This window comes from Cyclopterus lumpus, chromosome 4 (assembly GCF_009769545.1).
Source record: "Cyclopterus lumpus isolate fCycLum1 chromosome 4, fCycLum1.pri, whole genome shotgun sequence".
NCBI lineage: Eukaryota > Metazoa > Chordata > Actinopteri > Perciformes > Cyclopteridae > Cyclopterus > Cyclopterus lumpus.
This window is the reverse complement of record NC_046969.1, coordinates 1,144,584-1,162,331: the sequence shown is the minus strand read 5'-3', so window position 1 is coordinate 1,162,331 and position 17,748 is coordinate 1,144,584. Positions and strand designations below refer to the sequence as shown.

Sequence of the window (17,748 nt, the reverse complement as noted above, 5' to 3'; positions counted from 1 at the left end):
AGGAGGTCATTTGTAATTTTCATCAGTGCTGTCTCTGTGCTGTGGTGTTTTCTAAATCCTGACAAACTCCTCAAATAAACTATTCTGATGTAGAAAGTCGCACAACTGATTTGCGACTACTTTCTCAAGGATCTTAGAGAGGAAGGGAAGGTTAGAGATCGGTCTGTAGTTAGCCAACACCTCTGGATTAAGAGTGGGCTTTTTCAGGAGAGGTTTAATTACAGCTACTTTGAAGGAATGTGGTACATGGCCTGTTAGCAAAGACACATTAACAATATCCAGCAGAGAGGTGCCAATTAAAGGCAACACGTCTTTAAGCAGCCTCGTTGGGATGGGGTCTAAGAGACAGGTAGACGGTTTAGAAGTAGAAACCGTTGAAGACAATTGGTCAAGGTTAATGGGAGAAAAGCTATCCAAATATACACCAGGGCATACAGCCGTTTCCAAGGCCACTCCTCTTGATGACAGATCGGTAGTAGTTAAGGGCAAGAGAGCATCAATCTTGCCTCTAATAGTTAAAATCTTTTCATTGAAGAAGTTCATGAAGTCATTACTACTGAGGTCTATTGGAATACACGGCTCCACAGAGCTGTGACTCTCTGTCAGCCTGGCTACAGTGCTAAAGAGAACCCTGGGGTTGTTCTTATTTTTCTCTATTACTGATGAGTAATAGGCTGCTCTGGCATTACGGAGAGCCTTTTTATATGTTTTAAGACTATCTCGCCAAACTAAGAGTGATTCTTCCAGATTGGTGGAACGCCATATGCTTTAAAGCTTTCGTGAAGTTTGCTTTAGGTCGCGGGTCTGAGGGTTCTACCAGGGAGCAAACCTCCTTTGCCTCACTGTCTTTTTCTTCAGTGGGGCTATCGAGTCTAGTGTCATTCTCAGTGAGCCTGTAGCACTATTGACAAGATGATCAATCTGGGACGGACTAAAGTTAGCACAGGAGTCCTCCGTCACATTGAGACGTGGTATTGAATCAAATGCAGAAGGAATCTCTTCTTTAAATTTAGCTACAGCACTGTCAGTTAGACATCTGGTGTAGAAACTTTTGACTAACGGTGTACACTCCGGGAGTATAAACTCAAAAGTTATGAGGTAATGGTCTGACAGAAGAGGGTTCTGTGGGAAGACCTCCAAATGCTCAATGTCAATGCCATATGTAAGAACAAGGTGGAGGGTGTGGCCAAAGCAGTGAGTGGGTTTCTGTCCTCTCTGACAGAAGCCAATCAAGTCCAACAATGAGATAAATGCAGTACTAAGGCAATCATTGTCAACATCCACATGAATATTAAAATCTCCTACAATAATAACCTTATCAGTTTTAAGGACTAAACTTGATAAACACTCAGAAATATATAGTATATATATATGTGTATATATATATATATATATATATATATATATGTGTATATATATATATATACACACATATATATATATACATATACATATATATATATATATGTGTGTATACATATATATATATATATATATGTATACACACATATATATATATATATGTATATGTATATATATATGTGTGTATATATATATACGTGTGTGAATGGTTTGGTCCACGTGTTTGCTGGCGCAGCCCGACAACAAGCCACAGTGTTTCTGAAGCTGGTGAGAGGCTTCAGCTGGTCGTCAACTCCAGTGATGGCCTCCAAAGTTGGTCCATTGAAGCCCCCCCACCGCCTCACGCTGGCTTCAGCTGGACTTCTGTCTCCCGTCACTGACGTTGGAAGAAGAAGCAAAGCGTACTTCTGGAGACCTGACTACACACAAAGTAAATACAGGTCAATAATCAGTTCACAAACCTACTGGACCATGAAGGCTGTCCTTCTTAGCTCAGGAACGGTTCACATGGTCACAGCACGCTGCTATATTGATGAAGTGGACATGATAATAAGAGATAATCAGGCGCTACAGTTTCCTGTCGGTTCCTTTTTTCAGCCCATCTTCTTCAGTAGACGCACAAAGAAATGAAGTGCTTAATTAGTTCTCAAAGTGCCTTACTGGTTATCCCTGTCTTTTCTTCTCCTGTCATATTGGCTGGCCATGCAGCTGAATTCCTTAACACACCACTGGTATCTTAATGGTGTGCCCTGTAGCCAGAGCGGAAGTCTTTAACTGCAGGAGAGAACAAAGGGGGGTGATGGATATCAATCAGAATGTCTTTGTTTCTGCTTCTCCGTGCCCCAGCAGAGGAATCTCACACAATGAAGCCAGAACGTTTAAGTGGTCCTTCCTCAGAAGAAAGGAGAGCTGTTCCTCGTCTCTATCACGGTGACCTAGACGGAGGTCCGGGTTGTGACGCGCTCGGCGGCGAAGCCGGCGTCCGCGTTGTGACGCCCGACACGCAGAACCCAACACATCACAGAGACCGCATTGTTTCCTTTCATCCTCCTCGTTATTCTCCGTTAAAGACATCTTTTTCTTTTGTTTTTTCTTCTTCTTTTGTTGATTTGAGACAAGCCATTAGTGTTTTGCTTTGTTTACCCCCCTCCCCCCTCCCCCCGCACTGCTCATGATAGCCTTAGATGTTTTTTAAGCAGCAGCAGCTCTGCTCCAAATGGAGGCAAGCCCTGCCTGTAATAGATTGTGACAGGTAATCCAAACACATAACATTAGAATAAGAAGCAGTCACTGATCCAGCCAACTCAAAAAGACCCCGCAGCCAATTGCAAGAAGTCTTCTTGCAGTTGCAGCATAGTTCAGAGGACTAAAAATATATCTGTCTTTCCGTAGAGAAATTCCCGGAATTTGTTGTAGAAAACCGGGTGTCACTAACGGTCAGATCATTTCAGCTACGTAGCTGCAGATTTAGTTATATTTGGTGTTTTTTTTACATTTGTTATATTTTTTTATATGTTAAAGTTGTGTTTTGCTCTGCGGTGAAACTGGGGGAAAGAAATGTAGATGAATAAATCAGCGAGGTCTCAGACTGCTGGAGCGATCCGGTTTATGACACTTTCAGGCTTCATCTGGTAATAAACCAGTCAAATAAAAATCAAAGCAATCATCTTTTATAGGGCACATGTTTAAAATATGGAATAGAAAAATATCAGACTTTAATTCTTTAAAAAATCAAATGAATTGACCTTCTTGTTTGAAATACTGCTGGATGGGATTGTGATGACTAATGCATGAAGAATGAAATACTGTAAAGTGTGCTGAAAAGCAGGAGGTCGAAGAGCTTCACGAACAGACAACGCGTGGCTTCTTACTGCTCTGCTCTTTCAGAAGGATGGAGTCGGGCCAAGGTGAAGCAGGACCGCTGAGCGTGGCTGTGCTTGTGACTGCAGCGGTGCAAAGCGACGTGGTGTCGGCTCAACCCCATGTCGGTCTTGTCTTGCTCACAGGTGAGAGGACCGGAGAAGACCCTGGAGGAGAGGCGCTCCAGTCTGGATGCCGAGATCGACTCCCTCACAAGCATCCTGGCCGACCTGGAGAGCAGCTCGCCCTACAAGCCACGCATCACACAAGTACGACCCGGCACATGCTAATACACACCGACAGGCAGCGGCCATGCACGTTTAAATATAGCACCGGTTACAGCACTACGTTCAACGGACAGCTGTAGTTTTCACATTAACGGTGCAGTCCACTGATTTTAACAGTTACAAACACGTCCTCGGTGGCTTTTTCAACGTTTCGGAAATAAATAATAAAGAAACTGATGATGTCATAGTGATGTCATCAAGGTTACTTCACATCTTTTAACAGCAGGGTAGGACTGCGTTGCAACCTGGCTGTTTGGAGGCATGTATGTGGTTGGCAGGGTGTCATGAGAGATGCTATCTATGGGAAATGTAGGAGGCAGGGTTTTGGGTGCTCATCGGTGAAAAACTAATAACTAAACTAAACTAATAATAGTGACGACGTGTTCTACTGGTACTTTTGGACTAAGCGTGCTAAAGTAAAGGACCACAGCTCCAACCGTACGAAGCTGCAGACGGGTTGAATCATTTCACACCATTGAAACTAAAGGATTCTCTGCAGCTCACAAGGTTCCTGCAGGAAACGGACCCGGATGCTGCATCTTTTAAGGATGTTTTGCACCAATGGAAAAAATGAGTCTTGACCTATATCATTAGTTGATATTAAACGGTATTAAGAGCAACTTCAAAAAGTCAAAGCCTTGGGCAGTTCACTAAATTGTTTGACACACACTAAATGTAGGACAGGCGGATAAAAAAACCTAACCAATTGTGTTTGGTGAAGGAAGGCTCGGAGGGGCTTTTAGCGCCATGCGGATCATATCTCCAGTGAGAGATTCGAGCAATAATGTAATACCTGAAAGGTTTTTGTCTGTGAGGTGCCCCCACTGCACTATATTCAAGTCAATATATATTCTTAAAGGTATCCCAGTTTTTATTCTGTGAGTTATTTACCGTGTACTCACCATGTCTACATGTTGTCTGTTTAATTTATTTATTAAAGGGTGCATATGTGAGACTGAAAACAGGCTTACGGTGATCAATTATTGACAGAGCTGTGCATTTAGCTCCAGATGAGGGTCTGTGCCCTCATACGAGATGCACACATTTGCATCCACTAACCTATTATCCATCCATTTATGTCAGAGAGTGACTTTAGTGTGGAGAGGAAACCGGTTCAAGCTGGTTGAACTACTTTCATCGGCGGACGAAAGGCACGTTAAAATCTTTTGTGGAAAATGACACACGTGCTATTTTGTGGAGAAGTGTGCCAAAAGTGTGCTAAAGCTGTGCCGCGTGACAAAGACGGACAAGAGGCTGTTGCGATTGCTTTTGTCCTTTTGGTTTAGCGACACCTGGAGCAGGGTGGGTGCACCGCACACAGAGGAAACGATACACGCCGCAGGCCAGTGAGTGAAATATGACCTGCTGATTCCTGTGGGAAGTCATACTGCAATAACGTAACATTATGTGCTCATGAAATCTGGTTAAAGGGTTAACAGTCTGCATGGACCAGCTGCCCACAAGTGTCTGTGCACGGCTGTTCTTTCGAGGGCTTTTATTGTGAAAGGTACAAACGGACGTAGTGGATCTGGTCTTCGCTGCCTGAGAAAGGAGTGATGTAGTGTTTCTGACTGCGGAGATAGTGGATGCTTTGAATAAGTCCGTTCCACACAACGTGAACAGAAGGGTTTCGTGCTAAGCTAAACCAGCGGCTAGCTGCTGCCTGTAGCTTCATATTTAGAGTACAGTCATGAGTGGTATCAATCTTCAAATTTGTGGCAAGAAAGCGAAGCGGTGTATTTCCCAGAATGCCGTACCAATCCTTTAATAATAAAACATGCACCTTTGTTGTATGTAGCTGTACAGTACACATTATATATACATGCTGTGTTACAACGCCCATCTTCACGCTTGCCTCACTGTGACGGCATCTGATCTTTTCATTTGTTCTCTCTATGTTTCACGTGGACCAACAGGTGAACACATGGAACATGCACAGAAGTACAACCACTTTGATTAGGATGTGGAGCAACTAGCTGCTGAAACACATGTTTCCCCCCTAAATAAAATATAGTATAAGTGCACACCTTTGTTGGGTTTATAAAAAAAATGAAAAATAAAGGTGCAATATATATATATATATATATATATATATATATATATATCAGCGCAGAAGTCTGAAAGCCTTTGTCAACACGACTTGAAAAATTGATGCGCACCTGCCGGCTGGCGGACGCCCGCGCTAACTAATGTATGGCTGCCGTGGCGCTTTTTACCTGTCGAAGTCGAAGTCGTCCCACATTGTATTTTTATCACCGCGGCCCGTTTGCAAGCTTTTTCTTGAGTTCCGGGTGAGGAGCCGCGTGCACATGCATGTCGTTGCATGTATAAATCATGGAACGTTATGTATCGGGACGTTCTGTTGACTTAACCCTGTTTCTTTCACGCTCTTGGCCCCTTGCTGGGTCTTCTCTCTGAAAAGCTTTTTGCACATGGAGTTTTCCATTTGATTGTTTATTCTCCAGCAGCACGGGCATATGCACGAACACACACACATGCATGCACACAGACGCGCCGCTACTCTCTCCTCAGCTGATGCTGATTCTAGCTGATTAACTCAGGTTGACCCCCCCCCCCCCCCCAGCTGCTCCCGTCAGTCCGTGCTCGGGCTCTTTCAATGCTTTACTCTACATCGCAGCACTGGACTGTGTCGCGGGGCTTTCCCCCCCGACCGTCCAGCATGGGCACAGCGGCCGTACAGTAATCTTCTGCTTGTATAAGCAACGAGCGCTCTTGATTTACAGATTTCGCCCGCGCGAAGCAATTACAGAGCCAGCTCTCCAAAAATCGATAGGCCCCTTCCAAGCTCTCGGAGAAGAATCTCCCCCACCCGGCTTCACATTTTGAACCGTACGTGGGCCAGCCTCCCAGACGCAAATTGCAATGGACGTTGCCGCTCATTCATAAAAATTCCAAGTAGCATTCCTGCAAACATTCAGCCGGCACTGATGCCTCACAGACATCAAAACAATTTAGTTTGCTTTAGTTGGTATTCTCTGTGGCATAACAGTGGGTAATGAAATGTGATCATTATATAATCCACATTTGTTCTCTCTCCACTTTCCATCTTAGACGCCATTTGGTATTTGACACAGTTAACTAAGTTTGCGTTGCAGTTTGTTTGCTTCATCCTGCGACGGCATACATTTTAATTTAAAATAAGAACATAAATGAAGCCCGACCTGATTGTGATAATGTGCTTTATTTGTGAGAGGTTTCTGTAATTTCTTGTCATCTTAAATTTGCATCCCTAATTGGGCATCTGTAAAAGTAGTCGTTTCTCATTGTTTACACGTAGGCCTGTGCTTTTGTTCGCTTAAATTATAATTCAATTCCAAATGTTCCAAATATATATATATATATATATACATATACACATACGTACCAGATGGATGATTGGAACTGAAATGTTGTGGTAAAAAGTGCATCCCTGTGTACTCATCTGGCAGACCGGACACACACAACTGAAAGCTTGTGTCCTGCCGTCATTCAATGTCTGAAAAATATGAGCTAAATAATCAATGATTGAATGCATTTGCATTGATAGCACAGACTGAGGACATCCTCATTAGACGGACTACTTTGGAAACACGTCGCAGCAAAGCGCTCTGTTTTCTATTTACGCCACGCAGATGTCTTTGTGCATCATGAATGAATGAATGTTGTTTGAAAAAAACAAAAAACGACATTTAAAGTGGTGCTTTTCGTGCGATTAATGGCAGAGAAACCCAGTTTTAAGGGTCTGTCGCTTTAATCAACTAATCGAGTGTTCGCCGAAGAATTTGTTCACTCAGGGAACGTCCTAGGTTCAATAAGTTCATAATAAACGAGGTCCAACGACTCAACCGCGACACAAGGTGATGTTGTGTGGCCAATCAAAAACAACGATTGCTGCAGAGTTGCAAACAGGATGTGGAATTGTGTGATTCAGCTGTAAAAGGAGCAGCTAATCGGTCACCTGGTGAACCGTCTGCTCGGCTTAGACATCACACACTGTTGTAAGGTCCCGCTCCAGGATTTGATTCTCTTCCTGTCCTCAACTCTCAAGTCTGGCAGAAGACACAAAGAGTGCGTGCTCATGCTAAAACCCCTTCGAGTGTGCTGCGCTGCAATCTGCGCCCAACCAGCCCCACTAATATGCAGCGTAGGCCTGTCTAAGCACATCACATCTGTTGTGGGGGAGTTTACGAGGAGGCCCGGACGAGTGTCAAAATAGTGCGCTCATCAAAGCAGCGGCCGCTCCGGTGGAGGCTGCTGAAGCCGTGACCGCCGCGACCTCTAATTCACACCGAGCCGCCGCCGCCTTTCTAGTAATCGTAGCCCATCGCCGTTCCAGGGTGTTTTGATTCAGTACATTCAGTACGTGCCTTTAGGTCAGTGATGATAACAACAACAACAACAACAACAACTAACTGTGGACTCCAGAACCAAAGTCGACCGCTGGATGATAACAGAGTGTTTGGTTTGGTCTTCATCACCGTGCAGTGGATTTGTTGAGGAGAGAGACACACACACACACACACACACACACACACACACACACACTCACACATGCTGATGCACTTTGGAGGTTATCCACAGTCTGACCCATGAAGTAACCAAGTAACAATTTACGAAGGCATTAGGCAGCGACATCTTTGTCCCAATTAAACTCTAATGCACTACCTCCATTAAAACCTCGTCCCGATCTGATTCAATGCGGTGTGATGAGATCCAAGTTGAAATTAAAAAGCTCCCCCTGTCTGATCCATCCACGCGCCGCGCAACGATAATGTGCAGCATCGTAAATAAAATATTGAAAGCCTCAACTCCATACACTTTTCCACCGTGATAAACTCCCGTGTGTGTGTGTGTGTGTGTGTGTGTGTTTTAAGGGGGAGGGAGAGTTAAGTGAACAGGGAGAGCCTCGACTGTCACAAGGCTGCCTTCTGGCAGTGCCAGAACTTCTGGGACCGGAGATGTGTGACTCACTTACAGTCTTGGTTCCACCTCAATTAGCCAGGCCAGCGAAGCGCACTGAAGCCGCCTCTTTGTTTGTGTCCATGTTGGAGACTCAAGTGCACATTTGTTAATGCTGTCTAGAAAACGAATGACGCGTGTAAGGCTGTTGGGCTCTCCGGGGTCAAGGGTCACTGTTCCCTCACGCCCCTCCCATTCTCATTCCTTCCACTTGGACTTGAGGGTTAAGTGATTAGGATTGTGTGGTCAAGGACACTGTGACTTCTAGCTTGTCCCATTCACCTGAACATCTCGGCAACTTCTTATAATGTTTGCGAATTGTTTCATCTCTGCAGGTCTCATAACTGTGACAATTTGCCTTTTTGACAAAAACAAAAAGACCTAAACTCGAGAAGTAAGAGATTTTCCAAACCTATAGTTTGTTTGCTCCGGTTAGAAAAGTTGTCCATCTTCTTGTGCTGGGTTGTCTTTTCACACGGCCAAGAGATCCAAGTGATGCAAAGCGTCAGCAGACAAGCTGCAGCATTGCACGCGTTGGTCTGTTTGTATTTTTCCACTCGACGTCAAATAGCTTGAAGTCCGTGTAATGGGTTGTCGCGTCCACACGAAACAAACAGGCATTATTGAGGCCTGCTGACAGTTTAGCTGAAGCCGAGCGCTGGAAATGCTGCTGAGATGGATCCTTCCACGCGAGTGCCCCGAGGAGGCCCTCGCTTCACGCTGCGCCAGTCAAGCCGCGCCGTGACACTCCCATCTCTCAACAGGCACTCGCTGTCACAACACGGCAGAATGATAGGCCCTCGCCGCTCGCTCCCGAGCCTCCCACTGATAATGGCGTCTGGCAAACGGTCACGGAGACTGCAGACAACGGACCGCCGTGGTGGTCTCTGCTCCCCGAGGTGGTGGGGTCTCTGCTCCCCGAGGTGGTGGGGTCTCTGCTCCCCGAGGTGGTGGGGTCTCTGCTCCCCGAGAGTGTGATGGGGTTGGTGACCTTTCTGCTTGCTCCCCTTATGGGGCTCCAACTCCGAAGGCATCTCCAGGGATGGCCTTCCCATTTACAAATGAATGCCTTCAGGACAACACATATCTCCATATGAGGCGTTCAGAAGCAGGTTTTTATATACAGTATATATAAAAAAGGTAAGACGCAAGTAATAAGATGGATCAAAGGCCATCAAATAAAAAACCAAAGGATACAAATTGTGTATAGTCAATCGATCGGAAAACTTTTGAGGGACTATAGCGAGTCTATCCAAACTATTCCTTTAATTAGGTCACGTGTATGGAGGGAGCACCACACACTGTTTTCTTCCATGGCAGACTTATTTTTATATTGCATTCTATACTATTATTTACATTATAAGTCACAATGGGATTGTGAATGCTAACGCTCTGTTTAAAGTGTATGATACCCCGTGACTACGGTAACGTAACCTGTCCAATTAGCTTTGAGGGAACATCTCATCGTGCTTGTTGAGCTATACAAAGACACTGTTGGCACTACGGCCATATTGTTTCCATGTCCTGCTGTAATGTCCGGAGTGACTTCACGCGGTGTGGCGGTCACGGCGCTGAGACGCGGCGACTTAAGCTTCTGTTGCGGCGGATTACATTTGTCGGGGAACACGCGTGACAAGGTGCGTGTAGTGGCGCGTTACATTTTAGTTATCGGCGCTGGTTTCTAGGGAAGAAAAAGGTCAGTCATCAGGAAAATGAGTGGTCAGCTATGTTGTTACGGGCAAAGTAAAAAAGTTGTTCAGTTGGCTTCTGCTGCTGCCACAGGTCAACCAGCTTCTTTTACTCCTTTCAAAAAGGTCAAAGCCAGAGGCGGCTTTTTCAACTCTTCAGGGCTCCGACGCCACTGATGTGTTTGTGCTCCGACACTGCAGCCCTGTGTCCACGGCGTTTAACTTGTTTCATTTCCCCGTCTGCTTCGCGTGCCGCTGCTTTCTTCTGATTGCTTTGTCGCTGCGCGTAGCAGCGACGTTGGCACAGCGCCGGTGGCAACCGCGACCTTAAGGTCAATCTGGCAGCAGGTTCTGAGTTTTGACGGGGGCAGCCAACTGTGCAGAGAGGAGCGTGGCTTTGGGGCGCTCATCGCGTTCCGTCAATGTTTGTTAGTCAAATAAGCTGCACGGTGTCACCCCTTTGTCTTTTATTAACAGGGTGAGCCAATGACAAAGTTAGTTTGAGCCAGGGACGCTCTGACAGTCAATATAAACCAGGTCCCTAGTAACAATGCTAAAAGGCTTACCATCAACTGCTGTCATAGCACATTATCCTTCTTCCCAATAACGGGTGCGAGCTTACAGTGTGCACACACTCACACACACACACACACACACACACACACACACACACACACACACACACACACACAGCCTGTGAGAGAACAGTTTGGGGTTCCGGTCTCTGGGATTGATGATATCGACGCGCTGCGAGCGAGCATCGTTCCTCCTCCCGAAGCAGGTCGGGTCACACGTGCACGCCGTTACAGGGACGAGTGCGGCGAGAGCGGCCCGCAGTACTGCAGGAGGTGAATGAAACTATTAGTTTCTGCTGTGTGAGCGCCACAAAACACACATTTCCCTTTTTCTTTTTCTTAAAGATAGCCTGCAGAAGTGCCACAATCGCTGACTCTCGGGGACTTTTATTTTGTTCTTCACACAGTAGCCCAGAAAAAGATGTTTCTGGTTGCATCAGTGAGTAATACGCCCTACTTTTATATGATGATGTTACATCATTCTAGATTACAATTTATTTTGTTATATTTCTGCAACCTTTTTTTTCTTTGGGGATTACATAACTGAATTTCTTTAACACGGCCTTAATGTTGGTCGTGTCCGGGCTGTCTCACAGTGGATGTCAATATGACTGCTAATTGACTCATATCGCTCCCTGTTCTATAAGTGCATGAAAAAACAAGTTGGTTTTTTAAAAGCGTGCGTGACCTTCAGTCACGATGAGCGGTTTATATCATGTTTAAGATATAAATTAATGTCCGATAGATTTTTATTGTAAACCAAATATCTAAATCCGTATTGAGAAATATGAAATCCAGATATACAGAACAATTATTATTGTGTATCATGTCTTTACATGATACACAATAATAATTTTTCTGGGCGAACATCAGAAGCCACAGAACAAATATCATGGCTGTGATATTATCAATAGAAACTACTTTGAGAATTGGAAACCCACATGAGTTCTGCCAGTGATCATGAAACCTCAGATATGGTTTGATTTCTCATTCTGTTACTCCCGCGTGTAAAGTCTAGTTGTGGACGTTTGTGAACATTTTTACAGATTTAAATGGATCAAAGAAACTCTCGAGTCACTTCCGGCTTAGGTCAGATGCCCTTTGTAATATTGTCTTTATTGTATTTGTATATATCAAAACACCAACCTGAGCCAAGCATTACACGATCTTTAAAAACATTCAAATTGCATAACAAGAGTTGCAGCAGCTGCTCCTGTAAATACCCCACACGGTCGCTCTTGATGCTATTGTTCAGCAGTTGCTGCGTTACCATAAAGAATGCATTTGAAGGAAATGGACAATAAAAGGCCCCCGTGATGTCATCGGCGGTGTTTCAACACAAATGGGATGCATTCTAATGCGTATGGCGCGAGTTAAAAAGCTGTGTTGAAATATCCACTTGTGAAAGGCTGTCATGCAACGATCACTTGAAGGAGCAACTAAAGAAAAGAGAAAAGAACCCGCTCTGCAGATGTGAGATAGGCGAAGACGTTCCCAGTGTGTGAGGAACACACTTTATCTGCAAACGGAGAGATAGTTCCACACGGCTAGAGGTCTCGCCATGTTCCACAGAGACATTGTTTAATCATACTTAATGTGCCTTATCTTGAACTATTTTAGGAGCGGAAAATTGATACCCTCAATTGCGTGTCTGTATTGAGGCTGGCGGAGAGTTAAATGCCACCATTGTGCCGAGGCGACTGGAAGGGGAGATGGACTGGATTGCTCCGCGGTCACGGCGCTCGCTGCGAGTGGACGTCGAGGCCGTGTGTGAATAAGGAGCGGAGGAAGTTGGAGAAGAACATATCCCACGACGCTGAAAAGATGCAGAACTTCTCCAAGCCTGCTTTAATAAATAAATATAATACAAAAATCCCCCCCTCCCACCCTTGTGGCTTGAAATGCAAAGTTAACAGTTTTGCTCGGCCCCCCAGGGCTTGTATAGTCTCTCCTAATCTTTTTTAATGTGTCAAAAGGCTTTCTTGAGAGCCTCTGTGAAATTTCACACTTAAGTTGTTTGCAAAGTCAGTCTGAATTACAGAGTGGGGTGAGGGTTAACTTTCCTGAAGGCGTTGGGGAAACTTTTTAAAAACTGTGCTGTGTGTGTGTGGGGGGGGGCATCGTGCACAGCACAGCATTATGCTGTATCTGTGGGCCGAGCACAAAAAGACCATTGAGAATTATTATTCTGCGATGGCTCAATTGTGTTTTTTTATCAAGCCTTATTGCGATATGATTATTAGTTTTCCAAAATTGGGATTGTAAATTGTAAAAAGCAACGAGATGCGTCATTAAAGTGTTTTTGAATGTGCGTGAAGAGTTTTGTCTCCAAACCCAAACAGTGGAAACGTTTACTTCATTCCACTGGAACTGGATGATATTTCGTAATGTGCTTCAAAATATGGAAACACATGGAGGTTTCTTGTCACAATTAATGAGAAGCATTAATGTAAATATAATGATCTAAAGGAAGAGGACAAATTGCAAATTTTTTTGTAGTAATAACAAGCAAATGTGTCCTAATGGCGTTAAAAATATTGCGTCCTATGATAAAAAAAATGATTGACAAAACAAGAAATCACGTAATAACAAGAAACATATGTTTTGTCACGGTGGAAGCATCATGCTGCTGAACATTGGCATCATAAGAGATGTCATACATGTGGTCCACGTCCTACCCATCAATCATGACCTCAGGCGCCATGGACACGGCGGGGTCAGGGCGCCCATCAGCTCGAACCACAACTCGCTTCATAACACAGGCGTGCGTTTGATAAGTTCCACCGCCCTCAGAAAGGCGTGAATCCATCCTCCTAATGTAATTTGTGGAAAACGTACCATGACAGTGTAATTATTTGGAGGGGGCCAATTTGCATCTCTGCTCGAACTAAATGCTTCTGTAGGTTCTAAGGCCTTAAAGATAAATTAATAATCTAGAGTATTTAAATCCCATGAAACATTTAAATGAAGTAATTTCACTTCCTAAAGGGCATCGTGGAGATCCTTCCCCCCCCATACATATGCAGACCCACTTCTTAAATAAACATCAGCACTAATCACTGAGGCAGGAATCGGAGTGAGAGCAGAACATATTTTCTGGAGCTTTTTAATGGCTCCTCAGGGGCCCCCGACTTAGATTAGATGGGATTTAGACGAAGTTGATGCGTGCGCCTCGTTCACCCGAAAACACTTTGAATTGTTTGTGTCGCGACACGTTATCCGGACGCGAGTTCCACAGGATGCTGTTTCACTGATGGAATTGCAAACGCGAGTGTGGCGTGTTCGATGTGAGCGAGGGGTTACAGGCCGGTTGGGGGCCGCGCCGCTGGCTTTGATCAACTTTTAAGGGAAATCGATTGCAATTGTTGCTCTGCCCCAATTTAGAAGACATCTCATCAAACTGAACCGCAAAGGGTCTGAAGACTACGAGCGCTCGCTTTTTTTCCTCTAGTGCTGCAAATGTAGTAATTGACTCTGATTTTGGGCTTCAGGCAGTAACCTAATAAGGCCATCCAAGGTTAATGACAGACCCTTTTAGACTGGCTGAACGTCTGACACCGATATGTAGTGAAAAACAATTATTACTGACATGACAGGCACTCGGGGCAGACGCCTCTGACATGCGTGCGAGTGGTGTTCGCCGGCTATGTGCCGTTATGGTCTGGCTCGTTAGCGACCGGACGGCGGGTCCAAACGCCGTTGAATCCCTGCAGGGCCTTGCTTGCTTTCACAGCCGCCTCTTCCCAGGAACACCAGCGCCGCAAATCTCTGTGATTTAACATCGCTCCCGTCCAAAGAGCTGGAGTCAGCACAAGTGTCGGGTGCCATTGCCAGTCCGCTGTCATGGCAACCCCCCGCCGAACAATTTATCCCCTTCCCCTCCTGCTTTAGTAGCCATAGATTACGGGCAGCAGTGGATGGGCTGGATGGGCTGTCCAGGTAGTCATTTGAGCGTAAACCACAGTATCGGTAGATCGCTGTGGATGAACCCTATCCACGGTCCCCAGAGGATGAACCCTATCCACCTGCATATATCCACGGTCCCCAGAGGATGAACCCTATCCACGGTCCCCAGAGGATGAACCCTATCCACCTGCATATATCCACGGTCCCCAGAGGATGAACCCTATCCACCTGCATATATCCATGGTCCCCAGAGGATGAACCCTATCCACGGTCCCCAGAGGATGAACCCTATCCACCTGCATATATCCATGGTCCCCAGAGGATGAACCCTATCCACGGTCCCCAGAGGATGAATCCTATCCACCTGCATGTATCCACGGTCCCCAGAGGATGAACCCTATCCACCTGCATATATCCACGGTCCCCAGAGGATGAACCCTATCCACGGTCCCCAGAGGATGAACCCTATCCACCTGCATATATCCATGGTCCCCAGAGGATGAACCCTATCCACCTGCATATATCCATGGTCCCCAGAGGATGAACCCTATCCACGGTCCCCAGAGGATGAATCCTATCCACCTGCATGTATCCACGGTCCCCAGAGGATGAACCCTATCCACCTGCATATATCCACGGTCCCCAGAGGATGAACCCTATCCACGGTCCCCAGAGGATGAACCCTATCCACCTGCATATATCCATGGTCCCCAGAGGATGAACCCTATCCACCTGCATATATCCATGGTCCCCAGAGGATGAACCCTATCCACCTGCATATATCCACGGTCCCCAGAGGATGAACCCTATCCACGGTCCCCAGAGGATGAACCCTATCCACCTGCATAAATCCACGGTCCCCAGAGGATGAACCCTATCCACCTGCATATATCCACGGTCCCCAGAGGATGAACCCTATCCACCTGCATATATCCACGGTCCCCAGAAGATGAACCCTATCCACCTGCATATATCCACGGTCCCCAGAGGATAAACCCTATCCACCTGCATATATCCACGGTCCCCAGAGGATGAACCCTATCCACGGTCCCCAGAGGATGAACCCTATCCACCTGCATATATCCATGGTCCCCAGAGGATGAACCCTATCCACGGTCCCCAGAGGATGAATCCTATCCACCTGCATATATCCACGGTCCCCAGAGGATGAACCCTATCCACGGTCCCCAGAGGATGAACCCTATCCACCTGCATATATCCATGGTCCCCAGAGGATGAACCCTATCCACCTGCATATATCCATGGTCCCCAGAGGATGAACCCTATCCACCTGCATATATCCACGGTCCCCAGAGGATGAACCCTATCCACGGTCCCCAGAGGATGAATCCTATCCACCTGCATATATCCACGGTCCCCAGAGGATGAACCCTATCCACGGTCCCCAGAGGATAAACCCTATCCACCTGCATATATCCACGGTCCCCAGAGGATGAACCCTATCCACGGTCCCCAGAGGATGAACCCTATCCACCTGCATATATCCACGGTCCCCAGAGGATGAACCCTATCCACGGTCCTCAGAGGATGAACCCTATCCACCTGCATATATCCACGGTCCCCAGAGGATGAACCCTATCCACCTGCATATATCCACGGTCCCCAGAGGATGAACCCTATCCACCTGCATATATCCACGGTCCCCAGAGGATGAACGCCATCCATGGTCCCCAGAGGATGAACCCTATCCACCTGCATATATCCACGGTCCCCAGAGGATGAACCCTATCCACCTGCATATATCCATGGTCCCCAGAGGATGAACCCTATCCACCTGCATATATCCACGGTCCCCAGAGGATGAACCCTATCCACCTGCATATATCCACGGTCCCCAGAGGATGAACGCCATCCATGGTCCCCAGAGGATGAACCCTATCCACCTGCATATATCCACGGTCCCCAGAGGATGAACCCTACCCACCTGTCTTTTCGTCAAGCACTGCCATGAGGTTGAGCTCACAACCTTTGCACAGATTGTCATGAATCCGACGGCACGCACACACATGAATTGTAATAACTTTTGGTGAGTAGCGCCACCATCAGCTCAGAATGTCGAGGTGTCCAATACTTTGCTTTATCGCCGAATACCTGCAACGCTAAGGAAATTCAGCCTCAGCTGTACTCTGACCATGTGGCGCACATGGTCAAATCTTTGGACTGTAAATGTATTCTGTTCTTCGGTTTTCCCACAGTAGTGTAATTGAGTGTTTTGTTTTTTCAGAACTCCGTATCCTCGGCAGCCTCCAGCCCCAGCGCTCCAGTGACCGGTTACAAGCGTATGGTCATCCCAACCCAGCCGCCTCTGACCGCCACGAAGAAGTCTACGCCTAAACCTCAGGCACCCGGGGGGGTCTCGTCCATCCCCCCTTCTCCTGCCAGCACTGTGGCCAAGGCTCAAAGCCACACCGGGCCTCAGCCTGTACCGGCCTCCTACGCCACAGCCTCAACCCCGAGCCAGCCTACCTTCAACGTCCAGGTGAGATCGGCCCAGCCCGGCCCCCAGCATCAAGCCCCAATTGGCCAACACTTTGGCCAGCAGCCCATTCGCAGCCCTGCACAGGTGCAGTACATGCCTGCCCAGCCCAAAGGTCCCGACTTTGCCTATGGACCCCCACAGCCTGGCTTTTCCCAGATGGCGCCGGTGGGATACCAAGAACAGTACCATCCAGGAGTACCCCAAGTAGGCGGCTTAAGTCTCAGGAGACCTGAGCCGGCCCCTGTCCAGGCATACCAACCGTCAGGCCCCAGAAAGACCTACATCACCGATGTACCACCAGGCCTGGTTCCCTACCATGCTGGACCAGCTGTTCCGCCCAAGGTAAGAATGGTTTTCCTCAATTTACTCCATCAATTGCCAAAATATAGAAAAACATGGAGGTTTCTTGTCACAATTAATGAGAAGCATTAATGTAACGACGACTGTGTAGTAAGGAGAAGGTTTTGTGAGTCAACTAAATATAATGATCTAAAGGAAGAGGACAAATTGCAATTTTTTTTGTAGTAATAACAAGCAAATGTGTCCTAATGGCGTTAAAAATATTGCGTCCTATGATAAAAACAATGATTGACAAAACAAGAAATCACGTA

At 46.4% G+C, this 17,748-nt stretch overlaps 1 protein-coding gene across 13 annotated transcripts in view; it reads left to right on the top strand.

Annotated features, from left to right (window-relative positions):
* Positions 1 to 17,748, top strand: part of lpp (LIM domain containing preferred translocation partner in lipoma) — a 130,135-nt gene that overhangs the window by 54,954 nt on the left and 57,433 nt on the right. For 12 of the 13 annotated variants that reach the window (XM_034530046.1, XM_034530047.1, XM_034530049.1 and 9 more), the window contains 2 exons: positions 3,369 to 3,491; positions 16,883 to 17,479. In XM_034530046.1, coding sequence (XP_034385937.1) covers positions 3,369 to 3,491; positions 16,883 to 17,479 — 720 coding nt within the window. Of the gene's footprint in view, positions 1 to 3,249; positions 3,270 to 3,368; positions 3,492 to 16,882; positions 17,480 to 17,748 lie in introns of all 13 variants that reach the window. The other variant, XM_034530056.1, reaches the window with a different exon arrangement.